Source organism: Amblyraja radiata, chromosome 45 (assembly GCF_010909765.2).
Source record: "Amblyraja radiata isolate CabotCenter1 chromosome 45, sAmbRad1.1.pri, whole genome shotgun sequence".
Classification (NCBI taxonomy): domain Eukaryota; kingdom Metazoa; phylum Chordata; class Chondrichthyes; order Rajiformes; family Rajidae; genus Amblyraja; species Amblyraja radiata.
Genome location: NC_046000.1, coordinates 1,335,153 through 1,358,064, shown reverse-complemented (window position 1 = coordinate 1,358,064; position 22,912 = coordinate 1,335,153). Strand labels below are relative to the sequence as shown.

At 46.5% G+C, this 22,912-nt stretch overlaps 2 protein-coding genes and 2 pseudogenes across 2 annotated transcripts; all 4 read right to left on the bottom strand.

Annotated features, from left to right (window-relative positions):
* Positions 1-15,191: 15,191 nt before the first annotated feature.
* LOC116968406 lies at positions 15,192-16,310 on the bottom strand (annotated as a pseudogene).
* A 1,178-nt stretch (positions 16,311-17,488) lies between these two features.
* LOC116968530 (histone H3) lies at positions 17,489-17,953 on the bottom strand. The gene has a single exon (XM_033015296.1). It carries the CDS (start codon positions 17,936-17,938, stop codon positions 17,528-17,530), a length of 411 nt encoding a protein of 136 aa, XP_032871187.1. The 5' UTR covers positions 17,939-17,953; the 3' UTR covers positions 17,489-17,527.
* Positions 17,954-18,643: 690 nt separating this feature from the next.
* On the bottom strand, positions 18,644-18,979 carry LOC116968592 (annotated as a pseudogene).
* A 691-nt stretch (positions 18,980-19,670) lies between these two features.
* LOC116968498 (histone H1-like) lies at positions 19,671-20,383 on the bottom strand. Its single transcript, XM_033015265.1, is given in 2 exon segments — positions 19,671-19,817; positions 19,820-20,383. Coding segments are annotated over 2 exon segments (654 nt in total). The 5' UTR covers positions 20,358-20,383; the 3' UTR covers positions 19,671-19,701.
* Positions 20,384-22,912: the final 2,529 nt, after the last annotated feature.

The window sequence follows — 22,912 nt, the reverse complement described above, 5'->3', positions numbered from 1 at the left end:
CCGGCCAGAACACCACGGCCGGGCGGGAGACTATTCAGAATGGGGCCGTCGACTTTTGACAAGTCGATAACGGCAGGAGGCGGGGTGGAACGACGTTCCCCCATAGCGACAATTTAAACCAGGACCTGCAGGTAAGAACTGCGGTCTTTTTGTGTTTTCCCATGCTGATTACAGGTGGAGAAACCAACGGGAAACAAAGAAGACAAGGTCTGCGACAAAGCTGGTGAGGGAGGACCGCGGAGCAGCGGGCAGCCAGCAGCAGCCAGCGGCACTCGGATCACCGATAGTGGGATCAGCTGTGCCCGATGTCGCCTCCGCACCGGCCAGATCGACGCGGCCGGTCGGTAAGGCTAGACACAAAAACAAACAAGATCGTGGACTCAGAGAAGTCCGACTTTGAACAACCGCGGGTGGCCAGCGACCGAGAGCGCTGGAGCCGGATGGAGCGGTGTGTGGAGCATTTGCTCCAATGTGACAGACTCCGGGAGATGGAGTCGGGTCACTGTGGGCCCTATGATAAACCCACAGCAGTACCTCTTGAAGGGCTGCACAGTGCTTCTACCTCATCAGAGGGGAGCACTGCGGGTCAGTTCTGGGCTGACCTGGAAGAGGGATCCGCAGAAGGAAAGACAAGTGTGCAAGGGGTGCAGGAACGAGAGAACCTACTGGACTAATAAAAGGTACTCCAACAAAAACCCACTACAGCCAAAGACAGCACCCCTACACACCCACCAGCAGAACTGGTGAAAGCTCGAAGGCCCAGTACTCAAAACATGAGTCTTTTTTAGGCCATGGCCCAGGCCGGCCTTCTTGGAAGATGCGGGGACCTCCAACGCCAACCAAACCGAAAATCCAGACACCAGCGCAACAACAGCAGCGAAGAACCTACAAAAAGAAGTAAACCTGCCACTGGTAACTATGGAGGTAGGTGGGTCTGGTTCCCTACAAAATACAGGGAGCATGGAGGTTGGGGGGAGATTACACTCTTTTCTGAATGCATGGAGCATGTTAACAACCGATACTTACATCTTAAGCAGTATCCAGGGATATCCAATAGAGTTTATACACAAGTACAGCCCTCCAGTTCAACATATACCGAACCGAATGTTCGTGTTTTCTGATCCCGAAAGAAAATCAAAAGCGCAAGCTGAACTGGAGCGGCTTTACGTAAAAGGTGTAATTGAGAAAACTCAACACGAACCATTAGAATTCGTGTCCAATATATTTACCAAAAACCAAAAAGATGGTGGTTGTCGCTTCATCATAGATCTGACAAAATTGAATACATTTGTACAATATATTCACTTCAAAATGGAAACCTTTGTTACTGCAAAACAATTAATTTCCAAAGGTTACTTCATGGCCAGCATCGATTTAAAAGATGCTTACTATTCAGTGCCTATATGAGGTGACCACAGACGTTACTTAAAATTCAACTGGATGGGACAACAATGGCAGTATAAAGCACTGCCAAATGGTTTATCATCAGCCCCAGGCTGTTCATAAAAATTTTGAAACCAGCCCTTGCGTTTCTACGGAAACGTAAACACATGGTCATGGCATATTTAGATGACATACTCATTGTGGGCAAAACTTTGGAATTGGCCAAACAAACTGTAACAGCCACAAAACTGTTATTTGAAAAACTGGGATTTATTATCCATCCAGTTAAATCTAAACTAACGCCTTCCACTACTATGGACTATTTGGGGTTCACCATTGACTCAGTTCACATGTCGGTGACTCTGCCTAAGGGAAAGGCTAGAGATTTAATAGAGGCTTGCAATAACCTCATTTACATCAGCAAACCATCCATCAGATTGGTAGCAAAAGTAATTGACAAAATGGTGGCTGCCTTTCCAGCCACACAATTTGGACCTCTACATTACCAAAACTTACAGAGAGCAAAAATACAAGCACTCTATATTAATGCAGGTCACTTTGACAGACCTATGAAACTACCAATCAAAGCTAAAATGGAACTAAAATGGTGGATAGATAACATCTGGCTTTGTTCCAATCCAATCATTGTCAGTAACCCTTCCATGGTACTACAAACTGATGCCAGTGCACTTGGGTGGGGAGCCACCAATATCATCACCAGCTGTGGCGGTAGATGGACTGCTCAGGAGGCATCATTATTACTCACACTGGGCATAAACTACCTGGAAATGTTGGATGCATTCCATGACCTAAAGTCATATTGTTCTGGGTCATATCACCAGCATGTTAGACTACAGATAGACAATACCACCGTGGTAGCATACATTAACCACATGGGTGGAAACAAATCGACATCATGTGACAATCTGGCTAATACAATTTGGCAATGGTGTATCCAGAGAGATATTTGGATATCAGCCACTTACCTACCAGGAAGACTAAAATTAGTGGCAGACACCAGGTCACGCAAATTTAATGAAAACACCGAATGGATGTTGAATAAAAAAGTATTTGCTGATATTACAGCAAAATATGGAACACCAGATATCGATCTATTCGCATCCAGACTTAACCACCAGTTATCAAATTATGTTTCATGGGAACCAGACCCTGGGGCAGCGGCGACCGATGCATTTTCGCTGCATTGGGGATAAATTGTTTATTTACGCATTCCCTCCTTTCTGCCTCATCAGTCGGGTATTAAGGAAAATACAACAAGACTCTGCGTCTGGTATTTTGGTAGTACCCGATTGGCCTACTCAACCATGGTTCCCAGTGGTATTAAACATGGTATTAGAACCATGTATCACCATCCCACATAGACCAGATTTATTGCTACATCCCATAACAAGGGATAGCCACCCATGCCATAAACATTTGAACTTATTAATTTGTAGAGTTTAAAAACACCTCTACTACAACTGGGACTGACGGACCGAACAGTGAACATGATCTCGGCGGCCCAAAGACAGTCAACCAAAAAACAGTATCTGGTCTATATCAGGAAGTGGGAGATGTACTGCCATAAAAACAACATCACCTACAGAGACATGAACATCCCGTCTGTTCTGGAATATCTGGCAGGCCTCCACTATGATGAGGGGCTCAGTTACAGTGCCATCAACTGCGCCAGAAGTGCCCTATCGACTTACCTATGGCAGGGGACAGAGCGTTACTCTGTTGGGACTCACCCACTGGTAACAAAACTTATGAGGGGAATTTTTAATACTAATCCCCCAAGAACCAGGTACTCCCAAATATGGGATGTAAGTATTGTCCTGAAGATGCTCAGGAATTGGTCTCCAGCAACAGCTCTGTCCCTACACAGATTGACATTAAAAACAGTCATGCTAATGGCATTGGTCACGGCACAGAGGGTACAGTCACTGCAAAAACTAAGACTGGACAACATGACTTCCTCAACAGAAAATATTACGTTTCATATCTATGAGTTAGTAAAGCAGAACAGACAGGGATCAGCAGGCCTCAATATACAATTTAGGTCATACCCAACAGATGACCGTCTGTGTATAGTAAGACATCTGGTGGAGCAATACATGGAGCAAACGAAAATCCTAAGAGGCAATGAGAAGGCACTTTTTGGTCAGCCACAAGCAACCACACCAAAGAGTGACAGTCCAGACCATCTCAAGATGGCTGAAACAGGTGCTAACATAGGCTGGGGTGGATACTAATATTTTTAAATCTCATTCGACCAGGGCTGCAGCTACATCGGCAGCGATACAGTTGGATGTACCAATGGACCAAATCCTCAAGGCAGCAGGATGGTCTGGGGAAAAAACATTCCAATTATTTTACAACAAACCAGTAATGAAACCTGGAACGTTTGCAGAAACAATTTTAAGTTCTGTAAATTAATTTAAACCCATAAAAAGGGGTTATAATTTTGTGTTAATAAATTTAATGATTTCAATGTCGAATTCATGTCCAAATTATGTTAACACAATTCCTCCTACAGTCATCAAGGCAGACGTGATGCATGGACTCGTTTCCACGGCATGAAATCACAGAGCTTTAAAATCTTCACGTAGTCACTCACGTGACTCCGAAGTAAAATAGTAAGATTAAACGAGAACTTACCAGTTTGAAGTTTGATCTGTATTTTATGAGGAGTTACGATGAGAGATTACGTGCCCTCCGCTCCCACCCCTGATCATATACTTAACTGGTATCTCTTCTCTAATCTTACTATGTTTAGTCATTACAGTTATCTATGATTTCACACCGCTGCTTTGAAGAATGACACGCATGCGTCGTGCGGGCTTCTTCACGTAATCCCTCATCGTAACTCCTCATAAAATACAAATCAAACTTCAATCTGGTAAGTTCTCGTTTAATCTTACTATTTCATTTCCATTTCAAGCACAGCGCAGGCCAACAACCCATTTCATTTCCATTTCAACTACAGTGCAGGCCAACAACTCATTTTGAGAATTTTAGTAATAGTATAGATGTCGCAGAAAGAACAATGAATTTCTTACTTGCTGCAGCACAACAGAATAACTATATAACTTTAGCTTGTGGAGCAGTTCTGTGTTTTTACATAACTGTATTAACACAAATAGAACTAAAGTGCCTCCCCACCTACATTTCAGACACTTGCCCTATTTCACAAGAATAGTTTAAGCTTTGCCCACCCCCTCTAAGCCTCAATCCTAGTCTATATCCAGAAACATAAAATCCACTTCACAGCCTTTGTTATTCTTGGAACTTTCTCCAATCTTTCTGCATTTGCTGTAATTCCCAACAAGATCACCCCCATATTTCAATGTTCCATTCATAAATCCTCAATACTTTCATCTTAGATAACTGCGTGATGTTCCCCCTCATCAAAAACTCAACTACCTCTCCTCTCTTTCTCCTGCTCCATCTCGCCTATCGCACTGGTACCCTGGAACATTAAGCTACCAGCCCAACCCTCTATTAACTATATTTCTGCAGCGGCTGTAATATCCCAATCCCATGTACTTATTCACGTCCAGTGTTCGACGATCTTATTTGTCCGGCCACATTTACTGAAATAAATGTGATTTAATCTTCCCTGGTATCGTGAGCAAATCTGCCCACCAGAATATTGGTCACCCTCCAGTTCAGGTGTAATGCGTCCCTCTTGTGCATGTCACTGCTGCCGCAGAAAAGATCCCTATAATCCAATAATCTGACTCCCTGCTCCAACTTTTCAGTTATGCATTCATCAGTCCCATCTTCCTCTTCCTATCCTCACAGAATTTCCTTCTTTTCCCCTGACTATCAAGTATCCTATCACTGTCGCCTGACTGGTCTCATTCATCCCCACTGTGCCACAGAGCCAGTCCTAGTAGCACAGACCTGGATGTTGCTTTCTGTTGCAACATCACTGCTTTTCCCCACCCAACAGTTAAAATTACCCACGACTACAAACACATTGATTTCACATCCTTCCTCATTCAGCCTACATGTCTGGTCTCCTCATGCATGCTGACTATTGAGAGGCAGACAGTGTAATCCTATCATAGTGATTGTCCATTTCTTATTCCCAAGTTTTAACCACAAAGTTCCATGAGTCGATCCCTCCAGGATATCCCAGCTCACCCATCTTACCCGTGAGACTCCTTTCATTCAAGTAAATGCAGTTAACCCCACCGGCCCTTCGCGAGATTCCCCTCCTGTCTCTGTCTACTCATCCCACTGGATTTTACTGTCCCATTTTCTACATAGCCCACCTGATCAGAGTCACTGTGGATCCCAGCCCCCTGCATCACTAGATTAACTACTGAGTAGCCCTGTTGCAACTATCAGCGAACTTCACTCTGTTCCACCCACTGCCCTCCCCAGCCCTCTCTGCTGCTGAGACACATTTCTTTCTTCCTCTGTTCCAATCAAGCATGTCAGAGTTAAAATGTCAGCCATTTCTCTTTCCACAGATGCTGTCTGACCTGCTGAGTTTTCCACCATGTCCTACAATTCACATTCACATCAGAGTTGCCGCTTCTCATCAACAGCACGGCCATGACACAAGTTCCCAGTGAGTCCCACTGCCAGCAGCCGTCGGGCACTAAAGCATTTGTCAACAACTGTACTCAATCCTGTCACTGACACAGTCTTGGGATAAACTTGCACGTCACACAGATGCCATGTTTTCACTCCTCAGATCAACCTGATTTGTCACACTATGCGCCAATGTGCAAATCAACCATCTTGGATGCACTAACATCATAAAATATTCAGATCTCGATAAAGCAGTGTGTAGAAGAGCTGAATTACCTTAGCTTCGGCAGTAAATCCGCACCGCATATGATTTATATAGAGGGGGGAGAATTAAAGTGGATTTAATATAAAGTTGAAAGAAACTGATTATTCAGAATAATAAGTAAATGGGTGTAGAGGTAGATCGCTTGCAGCGCCGGAGACCTGGGTTCGATCACGACTACGGGAGCTGTCTGTCGGAGTTTGTACCTTCTCCCCGTGACCGTGTGGGATTTTTTCCGAAAACTTTCCGAGAGAACTGAAAACGTTCAGCAGGTCAGGCAGCATTTACTGGAGTTGTGAAGCACAGAAACCGGTTCTTCAGCCCAACGTCCATACTGAGCAAGGGCCTTCGTGAGGGTGTCACATTTGCCAACCTTTGGCCCTTAATTCTACTTGCCTCTATCGTCTCATCTGTCAGCTTGTCTCGTACGCCCACATCCCTTTCTGTTGAAAAATCTTGCCCCTCACGTGTCCCTTAACTCTGTCCCCTCTCACCTTAAACCTTTGCCTAATACTTTTAGATTCTGAAACCCTCGGACAAAGACTGTGTATCCACATTCCCTCCGACCCTCATGATTTTCTGTAACTTTGAGGTCAGCCCTTCAGTCTGCATAGTTTCTGGGGAAGCAGTCATTGTGAAAGATTAAACAGTGTTAATGATTCAGGCCAGAGATCCTTCATCAGATAACATTCTGTTTGGTTTCCAGATTGGTTCTGTACCTGGCGAATGAGCCGTTGAAAATCAGGCACCAGGAACCCAAGAACTCTCTGAATCTCAGATCTCTGTCATGTCTCACAATTCGGACAACATGCTTCCGTTTTCCAAAAATGGACAATTGCAGAGCGATAGAGTGCTGCAGCCCAGAAATAGGAACTTCAACCCTCTCCGTCCATCCCCACATCTTTGCCCATCTACACAAATCCCATCTGACTGTGCCCTGTATGTCTTGCCTATTTAACTATCTGTCTAAGGTAGACAAAAAGCTGGAGAAACTCAGCGGGTGAGTCAGAATCTATGGAGCAAAGGAATGGGTGACGTTTTGGGTCGAGACCCTTCTTCAGACTGCCTGTCTAAATGCCTCTTCAACATGCAGACCGTGCCTGATTCCACATCCTCTCTGGTGCCATGATTCAAATGTCAACCTTTCCCTGTCTAGAAAACCTCTGCTCTCTTGTTTTTGACACACCTGGCATGGGAAATAGATTTTGATGTTCTACCCTGTCATTGCCTCTCACTGGTTTATATACTTTCATCTGGTTAGTAATCAATCTCCTTCACTGCAGGGAAAACAAGACCAGCGGCTCCAATAATTCCCCATAGATAAGGTTCTCCAGTCCATGCCAGATCGTGGGGAATGTCCTCTACACTCTCTCCAGTACAACCACATCCTTTCTCGTGCCACAGATGGAGAAGAGAGGCAGAATGGCACAAATACTCCAAATGTGGATTAACTAGTGTTTTGTAAAGTTGCTGCATAACATCCTATCCATTATATTCTATGCCATGACATAGGAAGGCAGGGATGCCATATACTTTCTTCATCAGCCTATCTACTGCATTGGAATTTTCAAGGAACTTTGGATTTTAACCCCTCGGTCTGTCTATGCATCAACATAACTTAGCATCCTGCCAATGACCCATCTTTATTTTACATCCTAAAATGCATTTGTCAGGATTTCATTCCATCTGCCAATGCTCTACCCATGTTCCAACGGAAATATATCAATGTCTGGGCTCAAACCTCTTGCAATTCCTCTCAATTACTTCACTGAAGAATGAAGGTTGGATTACTGAATTTACGGATGGTACAAAGTAGGAAAGTACGTAGTGAAGGGGACGTGGGGATGATAAAATATGCCAGATCTCTGCCCATTTACCTGACACATATTTAGATCATTGTATTCTCCTTATGTACCCTTCACAAAGTACTTTCCTAGCTCTCTTTATATTATCAGTAATTTAGTTATCAGAACTTTGGTTGTCAGAGAAGTCATTCACATTAATTGTAAGAAGTTTGGGCCTGGGCATTAATCACTGTGAGATACCACTCATGTCAGTATGCAACCAGAGAAAGATTAATTCATGTCCACTCGCTTCTGTTCACACCCACGTCATCTCCCAATCTCTGAACTTTTATTTTTCACAATAACCTTTGATCTGGCATCTGATCAAATGCCTGCTGAGTACACCCACTGCTGCCTCATGAACGACAATACATGTTGCTTATCAAAGAATTGATGAAGTTGATCAAACATGTATTGCCTTTCAGAAAACCTAGGTAACATTGTCCTCCTTCATTATCTTAAGGCGGGAAACCTTCCCCCAATCTGTGTACGCTTGGTTATTTTAAAAAAACAAGGCACCCATCTACTCACCAGGTGCTTCTTGTACACCACTGGGATGAAGAGAAGATGATCCAATCACCTGTCAGTGTCAGCTCCAATATGGGGTTTGTAAACAATTCCCTTGGTTCTTGGATCTTGGTTTCTTGGTCCTCCAAAATATTCCAAATGGAATTTAAACTGGAGGTGGTGGAGGGAGGACTTAAGCCAGAAAGGGTTATTGGGAAGAAAGAGCTACTTTAAATTTAGTTGCATCTGGTTGGGTAACTATAGTAGGGTGGAGATTATTCCATGCTTTAATTGTGCGGGGGAAGAACAAATTGCTGTACACATCTGTCTTTGTAGCTGGGATCACAAATTGGATTGAATGCCCTCGTCTGCTCCTAATTGGTTTGGGTTTGGTGTAGATCTTATAATCTATGTCGAGCTGACCATTTAACATTTTGTAAAAACAGGTCAAACGGTGAGCTTCATGTCTGTCTTGGAGAGTGTTCCACCCCAGAGAATTCAGAAGTTTGGTGACAATTGCTTCTCTCTCATAGGCGTTAGTAACAAATCGAGCTGCCTGTCTTTGGACACGTTCGATGGAAGAAATGGTTTTATTTGTGTATGGGTCCCATGCTGCAACTGCGTAATCCAAATGAGGTCTAACGAGGGTGAAGTGCAGCTTCTCCTTGACAGAAGTTGAACAATGATGAAAGTTGCGCCTCAGAAAATTTAGGACACCTGTTGCTTTCACCGTTGCATGATGAGTCTGAGCATTCCAACGCAGATCATTCTGCAATTTGTTTGGATTCTTCAAGGGTGGCCCCAAGTATATTGTAAGATGTTTCGCCTGGATTCCTCTTTCTGGTGACACGCATGGTTTCACATTTGGAAGGGTTGAACTGCATGCCCCATTATTGTGACCATAGTATCGAGATCCTTTTGGAGAGCATCTTCATCATCAGATGACTTAATTGGACGGTACAGCAAACAATCATCAGCGAATAGTCTGGTCGTACATGCGACTTTTTCATGGATGTCATTTATGTAAAGCAAAAATAGATGTGGGCCAAGTACTGTGCCCTGAGGTGTACCACGCAACACTGGATGCCAATTGGAGCTCTTTCTGTTCACACACACACGCTGAAGACGTTTGTCAGGAAACTGGAAATCCATCGTTTCGTGTTGGAACGAATACCATAGAAGTCAAGCTTCCGAAGCAGTCTCTGGTGCGGGATGACATTAAATGCTTTAGAAAAGTCCAGCACAACTAAATCCGTGATTACGTTACTATCAAGGTGCTTGGCCAGGTCATTTGTCGTCAGGATAAGCTAAGACTCACATGATCTATGCCTCCTAAATGCATGTTGGTTGTCAGCAAGAATGTTATGTTTGCTAATGTGTCGCATCAGATTACTATCAATTAAATGATTAGTGTAATTTTCCTGAATTCCCCTCACTTCCAGTTCCTGATCAACAGCCATTTTAAGAGGTTCCTTGCATCCTCTGTAATGACATCTGATGGAGTTGTACAGCACAGAGACAGTCTGTGTGGCCCAGTATGCTGGCCATCAAGGACCCTCTGCACCAATCCCATTTATCATCTGTTGTTTTGTAACAATCTACACCGTAATGCTTCAAGCACTCATCCAGATACTTTACACATGTTTAAAGTGTACCTGCATCCCCCACATTCTCAGGCACTGTCTCACATTGCAATCAGCCAATGGATGAAAATATAATCCTCACGTACCCTCTAAACCTCTCCGTCCTCCCATGGAAGCGATGCTCACTAGTTTCACATGCCTTTGTTTATGTCATAGCAGCAGAATTAAAACATTCAGCCCATTGAGACTATTCCACCATTCAATCCTTGCTGATCTACCTTTCCTTCTCAGCCACATTCTCCTGCTTTCTCCCCATAATCTTTGACATCCTAACTAATCAGGAAAGGCTTGGAAAGGTTTCTCACTATCCATGCTATCTCTGTCCCTATAATCTTTTACTATATCTTTATCAGGTTCCGCCTCATCCCTGGCAACAATCTCCCCTGGTGAATCTCCCCTGCGTATTCCAGTTCCTCCTGTAGTCTGATGACCAGAACAGCACATAACGATTCCAACTCCATACACAGGAGGGAGGGATTACACTAGATTGGCAGGGGGGTGGGATCTCATGCAGGACAGAGGCACAGGAGAGGCTATAGTTTGGTATGGATGGTGGTGTGGGAAAGGTTAATGGACAGAATAGGCAAAAATCTGGAGAGCGAGGAAGGAGGGTTGGTTTAAACTGCAGGTATTTTAATGCAAGGGGCTTGACGGGTAAGGCAGGTGAGCTTAGGGCGTGGATACGTACGGGCGACTGGGACGTTGGAGCCATGACTGAAACCTGGTTGAGGGAGGGGCAGGACTGGTAGCTCAATGTTGCGGGGTACAGGAACTTCAGGAGAGACGGATGAGGAAAAAAGAGTTGGGGGAGTTGCATTGTTGGTTAAGGAGGATGTCACAGTTGTGTTCAGAGGTGACATTATGGACATTTTGTCTAGTGAGGCTATATGGATGGAGCTGAGGAACAAGAAAGGGATGACCACCATGTTGGGGGTGTATTACTGACCCTCAAATAGTCAACGGGAATTAGAAGAACATATATGCCGGGCAGCTGGGATCAAGTGCATCCTTGTAGGAGTTTCGGGAACTAAAAACTCTGTATTTACCGAGGAGAAAGACAGTAGGACGGAGGAAATTGGAGCAGTCACTGGAAGTGTCATGAGAGCAGTCAGGGTTACTGTCAATAGACAATAGGTGCAGGAGTAGGCCATTCAGCCCTTCGAGCCAGCACCGCCATTCAATGTGATCATGGCTGATCATCCCTAATCAGTACCCCGTTCCTGCCTTCTCCCCATATCCCCTGACTCTGATATCTTTAAGAGCCCTATCTAGCTCTCTATTGAAAGTATCCAGAGAACCGATCTCCACCTGAGGTCTGAGGCAGACAATTCCACAGACTCACTACTCTCTGTGTGAAGAAGTGTTTCCTCGTCTACGTTCTAAATAGCTTACCCCTTATTCTTAAACTATGGCCCCTGGTTCTGGACATCCCCAACATCAGGAACATGTTTCCTGCCTCTAGCGTGTCCAAACACTTAATAATCATATATGTTTCAATAAGATCCCCTCTCACCCTACTAAACTCCAGAATATACAAGCTCAGCCGCTCCATTCTCTCAGCCTATGACAGTCCCGCCATCCCAGCAATTAACCTTGTAAACCTACGCTGCACTCCCTCAATAGCAATAATGTATTTCCTCAAATTAGGGGACCAAAACTGCACACAATACTCCAGGTAATGTCGAGGAAGTACTGAAGGTACTGTCGTGTTTGAAAGTAGACAAATCTCCGAGGCCTGATCAGATATAGTCGAGGACATTGCAGGAAACTAGAGAAGAAATTGCGGGAGGCCCAGTTGAAATGTATGAGTCGTACTTAAATACTGGAGAGGTACCAGAGGATTGGAGGGTGGCAAATGTTGTGCCTCTTTTCAAGAATAACAGCAGTGAAAATTTTCGGAACTTTAGGCCAGTGAGCTTAACATCTGTAGTTGGTAAATTACTGGAGAGTATTCTGAGGTATAGGATATACAGGCATTTGGATGGGCAAGGGCTGATTAGGGACAGTCAGCATGGTTTAGTACGTGAGAGGTCGTGTCTCACAAATATGATTGATTTTTTTGAAGACGTGAGCAAAAAGGTTGATGAAGGCTGAGCTGAAGATGTTGTGTACATGGTCTTTCGTAAGGCATTCGAAAAAGGTGGTAGGCTTCTCTGGAAGGTTAGATCTATAGGGATCCAAGGAGAGATAGCTGAATTGATAGCACATTGGCTCCATGGAAGGAAGCAGAGGGCAGGGCCGGCATTAAGCCGATTTGACCGATCGCTCCCAATTGGGCCCCGCGCCTAAGCGGGGCCCCGCACTAATGTTCAGTATTTCGTACGGAAATACGAATTCTCTTTGTTAAATAAAGATTTTTTTTAATTCGCCATCCGGATTTTTTTTAAACGAACATGTATAACAACCGCTGCATGGCCATCATACACAAACGATTTGTTAACTAGTGCTGTTAGCACTTCTTAATGGTAAGTACTTAACACCTTGTTATGCAATGTCATGAATCTGCATCTATCCGCATTCCTCAGTAAATGTTATAGTGTTTTGAACAAGTATTAATGACGCCGTGTTTGAATAAAATTCACGCGGCGTCATTAATACTTGTTTAAAACACAATTACATTTACTGAGGAATGTAGATCGATGACACGTTGAGAATTTCATTTAACTCACCATCATGAGTGAGGGCCCCGGACCGCGAGAAGGGGCTTCTTCCTGGTGTGCAGGTTTGCCATTCACCTACCGACCCACGTTGTGTCCAAAGATCTTATAGCGGATCTTTGGTTGTGTCTCTCTGTCTTTTGCTCACTCCCTCCCTCCCTCCCTCTTTCTCTCGCGCTCTCTCTCCCGCTCCCCATATTGTCTCTCTCTAGCTCTCCCACTCCTTCTCTATCACCCTGTCCCCTCAGCATTCCCGGAATCATTGACGTTTTGCAGTAGACAAAAATGCTGGAGAAACCCTGCGGGTGAGGCAGCCGCCTGGCCCGCTGAGTTCCTCCAGCACTCTGTGTTTTTTGTTTGGCTCTGAAGTTGAAGTTGGCTCAGCGGGACGGGCAGCGGCTCTGGGGAGAGGGTTGTGTTTCTGGTCGAGACCCTTCTTCAGACAATCACAAGTACTCTCATCGACGCGAGTTCAGTTCGGTCTGAAGAAGGGTCTTCTCTCCAGAGTCGCTGCGCTGCCTGTCCTGCTGAGTTACTCCAGATTTATGTCTATCTACAATTTCAGAGAATTACAATTTCTCACGGGGGGCTTATAACGTCTCTAAACCCCTCTGGGACCCTCTGAACACCTCTAAACCCCCTCTAGCCCCCCTATTTCCCTCTATTCCCCTCTAAACAATTGTAAACACACCTGAACCCATCTGAAGCCCTCTAAACCGTTTAAACCCCTCTAAACTTGGAGGCTGCAAGTTGACTTGGATAGGCTGGGTGAGTGGGCAAATGCATGGGAGATGCAGTATAATGTGGATAAATGTGAGGTTATCCACTTTGGTGGCAAAAACAGGAAAGTAGACTATTATCTGAATTGTGGCCGATTAGGAAAAGGGGAGATGCAACGAGATGCAACGAAAAATGCTCACGGCAGACCAAACGTGTTAAACAGAAATTGGTCAGATATTGAGCTTTACACAGTGAGAAATCATGTGAAATAATCACTGAATTTAATTTTAAATGAATGTACCTGCATGTTATACTGTTTAGTTTGGAGATACCACCAGATAGTCTGGTTGATACAACCAGATTAGTTTGGAGATACAACCAGATTAGTTTGGAGATACAACCAGATAGTCCACTGAGTTCGCACCGACCAGCGATTTTTGTTACAGATTTGACAAATTTATTTGGCGGCCAATCAAACGCTGTCTCTAAGGGGGTTGCATCCAATCACCAACCAACTTGCCTTAAAATTCCCGAAACTACACGAAATATAAACATACATAAATTTTTACTAGAGTAGGGGCCCCGCCATCAGTTTTCTAATTGGGCCCCGCAATTCCTAGCACCGGCCCTGGCAGAGGGTGATTGTGGAAGGTTGCTTCTCAGAATGGAGGCCTGTGACTAGTGGTGTGCCACAGGGTTCGGTGCTGGGCTCGTTACTGTTTGTCATCTACATCAATGATTTGGATGAGAACATACAGGGCAAGATTAGTAAGTTTGCTGATGATCGATTGGCCAGGTGGGCAGAGGAATGGTTGATGGAATTTAATACAGAGAAGTGTGAGGTGTTGCATTTTGGGAGTCGAACAAGGGCAGGACCTACACAGTAAATGGTAGGCCTCTGGGTAGTGTTGTAGACCAGAGGGATCTCGGAGTACAAGTGCATGGTTCCTTGAAGGTCTAGTTGCAGGTAGATAAGGTGGTCAAAAAGGCTTTTGGCACTTAGGCCTTCATCAGTCAGAGTATTGAGTACTTGGCGTTGTAACATAGATTACTGTAGATTAAATGTTAACTCTCTGCGGATTGATAGTCGGCCTTTCTGAAATTCCCCAGTTCCCCACTCGGGCCCCATTGAACCCGTTGGGAGAGAACATGATACTGGCTGAAGAAATGTCTCCACCTGAAACGTCACCCGTTTCTTCGATCCAGAGATGCTACCTGTCCCGTTGAGTTACTCCAGCGTTTTGTGTCTATCTTCGGTGTAAACCAGCATATGTTGTGCCTTCCTACATTAATTCCGCAAAATGTGTAAATTGTCCGTAGTGAGTGTAGGCTTGTGTTAGTGTACGGGGATCACTGGTCAGCGGGGAATCGCCAGGCCGAATGGCCTGTTTCTGCGCTGTATCTCTGAACTAAACATGTAATTGGCGAACATGAGAATGGGGGACAGTGGAGGAACCCGGACAGTAGTGGATCGTTGTTTGCTGTAGCTTATGGTTTTATTCATGAGGACGTAACGGGGAGTGGGTGTTAACCCGGGTGGTTTATAACAAGACGCGCGTCCACACAAGACATATGAAGCGGTCCTCTGAACGGAAATACTTAGCCGGTGCTCAGCCCTGTAGGTGGCTCTGAAAAGAGCCTTTGGGTCGTTTGATTGAGGTTTCGCTGATCTACTTGCTCTTGGTGCCAGAGGCTGCGCTGGTTTTCTTGGGCAACCAACAACACGGTCTGGATATTGGGCAGCACCCCGCCTTGAGCGATGGTCACCCCTCCCAGTAGCTTGTTCAGCTCATCGTCGTTGCGGACGGCCAGTTGCAGGTGTCTGGGGATGATGCGGCTCTTCTTGTTGTCCCGGGCCGCGTTGCAGGCCAGCTCGAGGATTTTAGCCGTCATATACTCGAGCACAGCAGCCAGATAGACCGGGGCTCCTGCACCCACCCGCTGAGCATAGTTGCCCTTTCTCAGGAGCCGATGAACACGACCCACCGGGAACTGCAGTCCGGCCCGGGACGAGCGTGACTTGGGCTTTGCTGCCAGTTTTCCCTCGTCCAGTCATTTCCACCAACTTCTACGCACAAATTAGGAAATACTCCCGCACTCGCCCTTCTTGTAGCTTCTAGAGGAATGCGGTGGAGCGCTTCCCATTGGTGGCGCAGCGCTTCATCTCGTTGGTGATTTCAAATAGGCCAATCGTACAGCTGCCTCTTTCTACAATGAGCAGACACCAACCGGAGGTGCGCGGAAAATAACCGCCTGGCCCCAAAATAACAGGTTTGAAAAGCCCGCCCAAAAAGAAAATGTCTTTTCAGGCAAAAAAATAAAAATAATGACACATATGTGTGTGATACTGGATCCCCGCATCCCAATTATTCTATCCTAACCCACCAACAAGACACACCGAATGTGAATTAATTACCTGAGAGATTTTTAAGACTAAAACAGCAGCAGCAACAAACACACAAACATATTGTTTACGTTAATTCAATCTCAAGGGATGGATCACTGAGAGAAGTGTATGAAGATTGAAACAAACTAACGAGAAAGGCGAGGGTGAAGTTTCTGTTTCAATGAGGTGGGCAGGAATGTACTCGCATGTAGATTATACCGTGGTTTGGACGGCTAATTTGATCAAATTACACAGAATGAGAACTATCGCCTGCGAATGAAATATCGAACCAGTTGCATCAAAGCGATGTCCAAATATCAACACAACACTTTCAGTGAGACGGTGCGTGAGCAGAGCCATGAGGATTTCCGTCAGCAGCGTCAGCGCTGGGTGGATCGTTACTTGGAGTTGGAGTATCTGGTCGCCGCCTTTGTCCCTCCAACCGACCTCATCAATACAATATAATACAATACAATATTTATTACATGTCATTTGAACCTCAGTGAGGCTCAAACGAAACTCCATTTCCACAACCATACAAACAAAGCCAATTTCCTACAGACATACATACAATTCAATTTACAAAAACATCCATCACAGTGAACCTCCTCCTCACTGTGATGGAAGGCAAAGTATTTTCTCTCCCCTGTTCTCCATTTTTCTCCCGATGTCGAAGCCCCAGGCGGGCGATGATAAGGCCCACTGCCATTTTAGGCCGTGCCGGGCGATGTACGGCCCCGCTCCGGGTCGTTCCAACCCCGCGACACGAGCTGGAGAAGTTGCGTTGCGGGAGCTCCGGAAAGCGGTCTCCACCCGGACCCGCGAGCTCCCGACAGTCCACAGAAGCTGCATAGCTGGAGCCTCCGTGATCCAGAGTCGGGCCGCAGCAGCGAGTCACCACCGCTCCCCACGCGCCGAGGCCGGCCAGCCCCACGATGGTAAGTCCGCTGCTCCGCAGGCTTCGTGACTGGAGCCCCCAGGTCGTTCCGGCTGGAGGCCGCTCCACGGTGCTAGGCCCCAACTACAACGGAGACCCGACAGGGAAAAGGTCGGGTCTCCCGTGCAGGGAAGATATTTTTTTTTAAGTTCCACCCGCCCCCCACATATACACAGTTAAAAACACTATTAAAAACACGAACAACTACATTTAACTAGACAAAAAATTAAAAAAAGACAGACAGGTGAGTCGCGCCGCCCGCCGATCACTATGGAGATGGTGTAACTCAGTGTCTGTGGAAGGACTGATCAGCGACTGAGGGGCGCGAGTGGAAAGTGCGTAATAAAGGCGTTTGTTGTCCTTGAAACCGGAGCGCGTGAGAAAAGGGGGCGCAGAGCGAACAGGGGCTGGTCGTGTACACACCATTATGAGCCGTGTTGGCATTTACATCGAAACCAGTTACACTTGAATGACTGAAGTCAGACTCCACTCAGCAGCAGTGTCTCGGCATCAATTCAGATAAAACCCCGCAGAAAGAAGAGAACATTGATGTAAAAGGACGTTAGAAAGCCACAGCTCTTTCTTCTGCCGGATTAGTGGCTCTTAAAAGAGCCGTTTATTTTTGGGTGAGAGGTGGAGTTTAGGCGCGCTCCCCGCGGATGCGGCGGGCCAGCTGGATGTCTTTGGGCATGATGGTGACTCGCTTGGCGTGGATTGCGCACAGGTTGGTGTCCTCAAAGAGCCCCACCAGGTAAGCCTCGCTGGCCTCCTGCAGGGCCATGACGGCCGAGCTCTGGAAGCGCAGGTCTGTCTTGAAGTCCTGAGCGATCTCCCGCACCAGGCGCTGGAAGGGCAGTTTGCGGATGAGCAACTCTGTGGATTTCTGGTAGCGCCGGATCTCCCTCAGAGCCACGGTGCCGGGCCTGTAGCGATGAGGCTTCTTCACTCCGCCCGTGGCTGGAGCGCTCTTCCGCGCCGCTTTGGTCGCCAGCTGTTTGCGAGGAGCTTTCCCTCCGGTCGATTTGCGCGCTGTCTGCTTGGTCCGGGCCATTCTCCTCCAACAGTGGTAGCGCAGTGTGAAATACAGGGACTGAATGACGGAGCCGGCTCTGGGACCCACTTTTAAAGCGTTGGTGAAGGGCCGGCCCACAGCCTCTGAATGGATGGAGCAGAGATGTCACTCACGGTGTCCCATCCCTGCGAGTGGCTGCAGGTCTGTCAGCACCAGGCGGCTGTTTCAGAAGGTCTGAGGGGGGCCGGCCGGGTGGGGTGGGGAAAGCTCGGCCAACCAGAGAGCACGGACTGCAATATCATTGGTTGTGGGTTGAATTTCAACTTGAATTCAGTTTCGGTCAACTTAATATCAAATCCACTTTAACTTCTCGCTTAAATCATGACTGAATATGCGGCGCGGATTTACAGGCCGGATCCCTGTGCAGACGGAATTCAGCTCTGCTCGTGCCTGGAAATAAGCGACTGTTACCCAGGGAACGGTTTGGAGTCAACCCTCCCGTTGCTGCATTAATCATGAGGTATATCGGTAAAAGTGAAACTGACATCGCCTTGTCTTGTTTATGATCTTTTACTGTCGGCTTTGCATTCTAATGACCGCGGTGATCAACCTAAAATCTGTTATGTTCAGTGGTGGAATAACTAGTTTAATAAAACACATTTCTATCTGCATCTACTCTAATTCCCTAGCCCCTGCTCTTTCTGTGAGGTTGTGGGCGGCTCTTAAAACAGCCTTTGTTTTGTGTTGGAATGAAGGGGGTAGTTATTTAGCCGCCGAAGCCGTAGAGTTCAGCCCTGTCGTTTCAGAGCTTACACCACATCCATGGCAGTGACCGTCTTGCGCTTGGCGTGCTCGGTGTAGGTGACCGCGGCCCTGATCACATTCTCTTGGAAAACCTTCAGCACCCCGCGGGTCTCCTCGTAGATCAGACCCGAGATCCGCTTGACCCCACCACGCCGAGCCAGGCGGCGGATAGCTGGCTTGGTGATGCCCTGGATGGTATCGCGAAGCACTTTGCTGTGCCGCTTTGCTCCGCCTTTGCCTAATCCTTTGCCTCGACCACACATGATGCTGCTTCACTCGAGTCGCTGCTCAGTGATAATCCAACTGGTGCTGTCTCTTTTTATACGCAGCGCCCCTACCTGCCCGAGATACGCAGAGAGTGAGAGGCGGGGAGAGGAGGAGACAAAGTGACAGACAGCTTCCTCTCATATTCCAGCTCCACGCCCCAGATTCCTGAAAACATTTTTCAAACGGTTTGCCCACAAACCATCCGAAATTTAGCGCTCCGGCCAAACTTTCAGACAGACATTCCGTGGTAAAAGTCAGTCAGTGATATTATCGCTGTCAAATTAAATTGTCTCCTTCCGGTTCATCCTCGGTGCCCGTTACCTCTGCCGATATCGCCCACCCCACTGCGTTCAGCAGCTTTTAACACGAATGATTTGGCAATATTACTGAGTTGATGCATGGGCTCTGAGGCGGGGATTTTGTCAGTGTTATTGTCTCACTGACAAGGAAACGGCTTTGAACTCAGCTTGAAGCCAAACGTATGCCCAGTCCGAGTGAGGTTTAGCCGGGACATACCATTTAGTTGTATTCCATATACTGGATACCGGGGGGAGGGTTGGGGGGTGCAGCGAATTACAAGGAACCCCCGGTAATTTAAACGAGTCCCCACTGGCACTGAGCTTATCTTGGGACAGGGATAGCTTGAGTCTGGATCAGCTCTTTCCTGAGAGATGTGGGTGGCTCTGAGAAGAGCCGTTGGTTTCAGGTCTTTACAATGTGCGCTTTATAATTCACTTTTTGCTCACTGCCTTCTTGGGTTTCGCCGATTTGGTCTTCGCCTGGCCTTTTACCGGCTTCTTGGCCGCCTTCGCCTTTTTGACTACGGCCTTTTTTGTTTTTTCGGCGCCGCCTTCTTGGGCGATGATTTCTTCGCCGCCATTTGTTTAAGCGCTGGTTTCTTGGCCACAACTTTCTTGGAGGGAGATTTCTTCATCAATGATATTTTGATGGTTGATTTTTTTGCCAGTAATTTCTTGGTCGGGGTTTTTTTGGACGTTGATTTCTTGTTCTTGGAGGTTTTGGCTGCTGGAACCGCTTTCTTTGCCGACTTCACGGCGCCTTCTCCCTGACCGGTCTTGAAAGAACCCGAGGCGCCCACGCCCTTGATCTGAACCAGGGAACCGTTTACTAATTTCCTCTTGATGCCCGTCTTGATCAGGTGGCGGCACTTCTCCACATCCACACCCTTGGCGGCCAGTCCCTTCTTTATCGCATAGAAAGACATCCCTCGGCGATCGTGGCAATCCGCCACAATGTTGTCGATCTGGTCGCTCAGCTTCGGACCGGCTGCCTTCTTCCGGGCGGGCGCCTTCTTCTTCTTGGGAGCCTTGGTTTGGGCGGCGGGGACGGCTTGAGGAGCCGCTTCGGCGGCTGCGGTCTCGGTCATTTCGGTGACTCTACACAAACTCTCTCTGACACTCAGGACCAAAGATCTTATCGCTATAAGATCTTTGCTTAGGACTGAGTGAGAAATGATGCGAGAGGCGGCGGCACAGCGCAACTTAAAGGCAGCGAGTGGACGGGGCGGAGACATCCTGCTCTCAGATCACGGCCCCTTCGCCTCGCTGTGTTTCTCTGTCCTCAAAAATTCTCCGATTGCAATTAAAATCAGATAGCTCGGAGACCTAAACTGGTCTCGGTACATCTCTGAGACCGGAATGTTTATTGTCCAGTAGATTTGATACGAATTAAAGGCAGCGCTTTCCATTTCGCCCGGTTTCACTGCTGCACTGAGGGCGTTCTCTGCCGCGATCGCTGACATGCTCGCTGCTTATCGTCAGAAATATCGAAACCAACGTAAACTATCCGGTTAATTCGAACTTCAGGACTGAGCTGGGAAGTAGGGCGATCGTGTGCCACTGATAGCTTCACATTTTTCACTAGAGGGGCTGGGAAATCCGGCAAAGTGTTCGGACCCACAAACACATTGACATCAGCCTGAGCCGCCCGCCCCTTCAACACACTCTCTGACACAATGTTCACGTCTGCATATTCACAGCTCAGACAGGTGGCCCGTTGCATAGTACCCAGTGTGGAATTACCTCGATGATCGACCCGTGCTGTGGATTCTCGGGGGTTACGTGTAGTTTCCCAGCTCAGTAACTGTTAAACTCGCTGACTCCGCCGCTCCTCAGAGTCTCTGATCCCTGGAATCGGATTCGTCTCTTTCATACATGAGCGACCCTGTATTTTAAACAGTCCAACACCCGACACAGACTCCAGTTGCGGTATCAACTCATTGTATGTCTGAAATATAATGTATTTACTTGTTTTTTATTAAAACGGATACAATTATGGTCACTGGCTCCCCACTGACACTTCAGTCACTTGGTCTGCCTGATTTACCAATAGGAGGCCCAGTGTCGCCTCCTCTCTGTCAGGCCCTTCCACATATTACTTGAGAAATCGTTTCTGGACGCATTTAACAAATTCCACCCCGTCCACATAGCCTTGAATCTATAGCAGACCCAGTCAGTGTAACGGAAGTTGAAATCACCTACCTGTTATACATACAGCCTTCTGCAACCCCACTCCCTTATATAGAAACATAGAAAATAGGTGCAGGAGTAGGCCATTCGGCCCTTCGAGCCTGCACCGTCATTCAATATAATCATGGCTGATCATCCAACTCAGTATCCTGTACCTGCCTTCTCTCCATACCCCCTGATCCCTTTAGCCACAAGGGCCACATCTAACTCCCTCTTAAATATAGCCAACGAATTGGCCTCAACTACGTTCTGTGGCAGAGAATTCCAGAGATTCACCACTCTCTGTGTGAAAAATGTTTTCCTCATCTCGGACCTAAAAGATTTCCCCCTTATCCTTAAACTGTGACCCCTTGTTCTGGACTTCCCCAACATCGGGAACAATCTTCCTGCATATAGCCTGTCCAACCCCTTAAGAATTTTGTAAGTTTCTATAAGATCCCCCCTCAACCTTCTAAATTCTAGCGAGTACAAACCGAGTCTATCCAATCTTTCTTCATATGAAATTCCTGACATCCCAGTAATCAGTCTGGTGAACCTTCTCTGTACTCCCTCTATGGCAAGAATGTCTTTCCTCAGATTAGGAGACCAAAACGGTACGCAATACTACAGGTGTGGTCTCACCAAGACCCTGTACAACTGCAGTAGAACCTCCCTGCTCATATACTCAAATACTTTTGCTATGAATGCTAACTTACCATTCGCCTTCTTCACTGCCTGCTGCACCTGCATGCATACTTTTAATGACTGGTGTACCATGACACCCAGGTCTCGTTGCATCTCCCCCTTTCCTAATCGGCCACCATTCAGATAATAACCTGATTACATCAGGTAACCTGTTAAGTTCACTAATTCTGTCTGCGTCTGCATGCGAGTTTTTACAAATCATGCAACATGACCCTAAGATCTCTGTGAACCTCAGGCCTTTGTCATCTCTTGGTTTTTTGAGTTGATTTATTATTGTCAAATGTAGCAATGTACAGTGACAATGTTTATTTTGCATATAATGCAGGGAAATCGTTCACTCATACAATACATTAGTGCAAAAAGAAAACAAAGTGCAAGGGGCCACAATGAGGTGGATTGGAAGATTGGAAACATATGAAAGGTGTCAACAGTCTGATAACAGCGGGCAAATAGCTGTTCTTGAATCTGTTGGTACGTGATTTGAAACTGGCATATTTTCTACCTGACAGCAGAGGAGAGGAAATAGAATGACCAGGTTGTGAGTGGTCCTTGGATTATGTTGGGTGCTTTCCTGAGGTAGCATGAGCTGTAGATGAAGTTGATGGAGCAGGCTGGTTTGTGTTGGACAGGGCTGTTTCCACAACTCTCCACATTTTTTGAGATCCCGGACAGACCAGCAAGCTATGATGCTGCTGGATAAATGATGTCTATAGTGGTGCATAAGCAGACATTGATAGTCACTGGAGAGCTGCTAAAATGCTTTGTTATT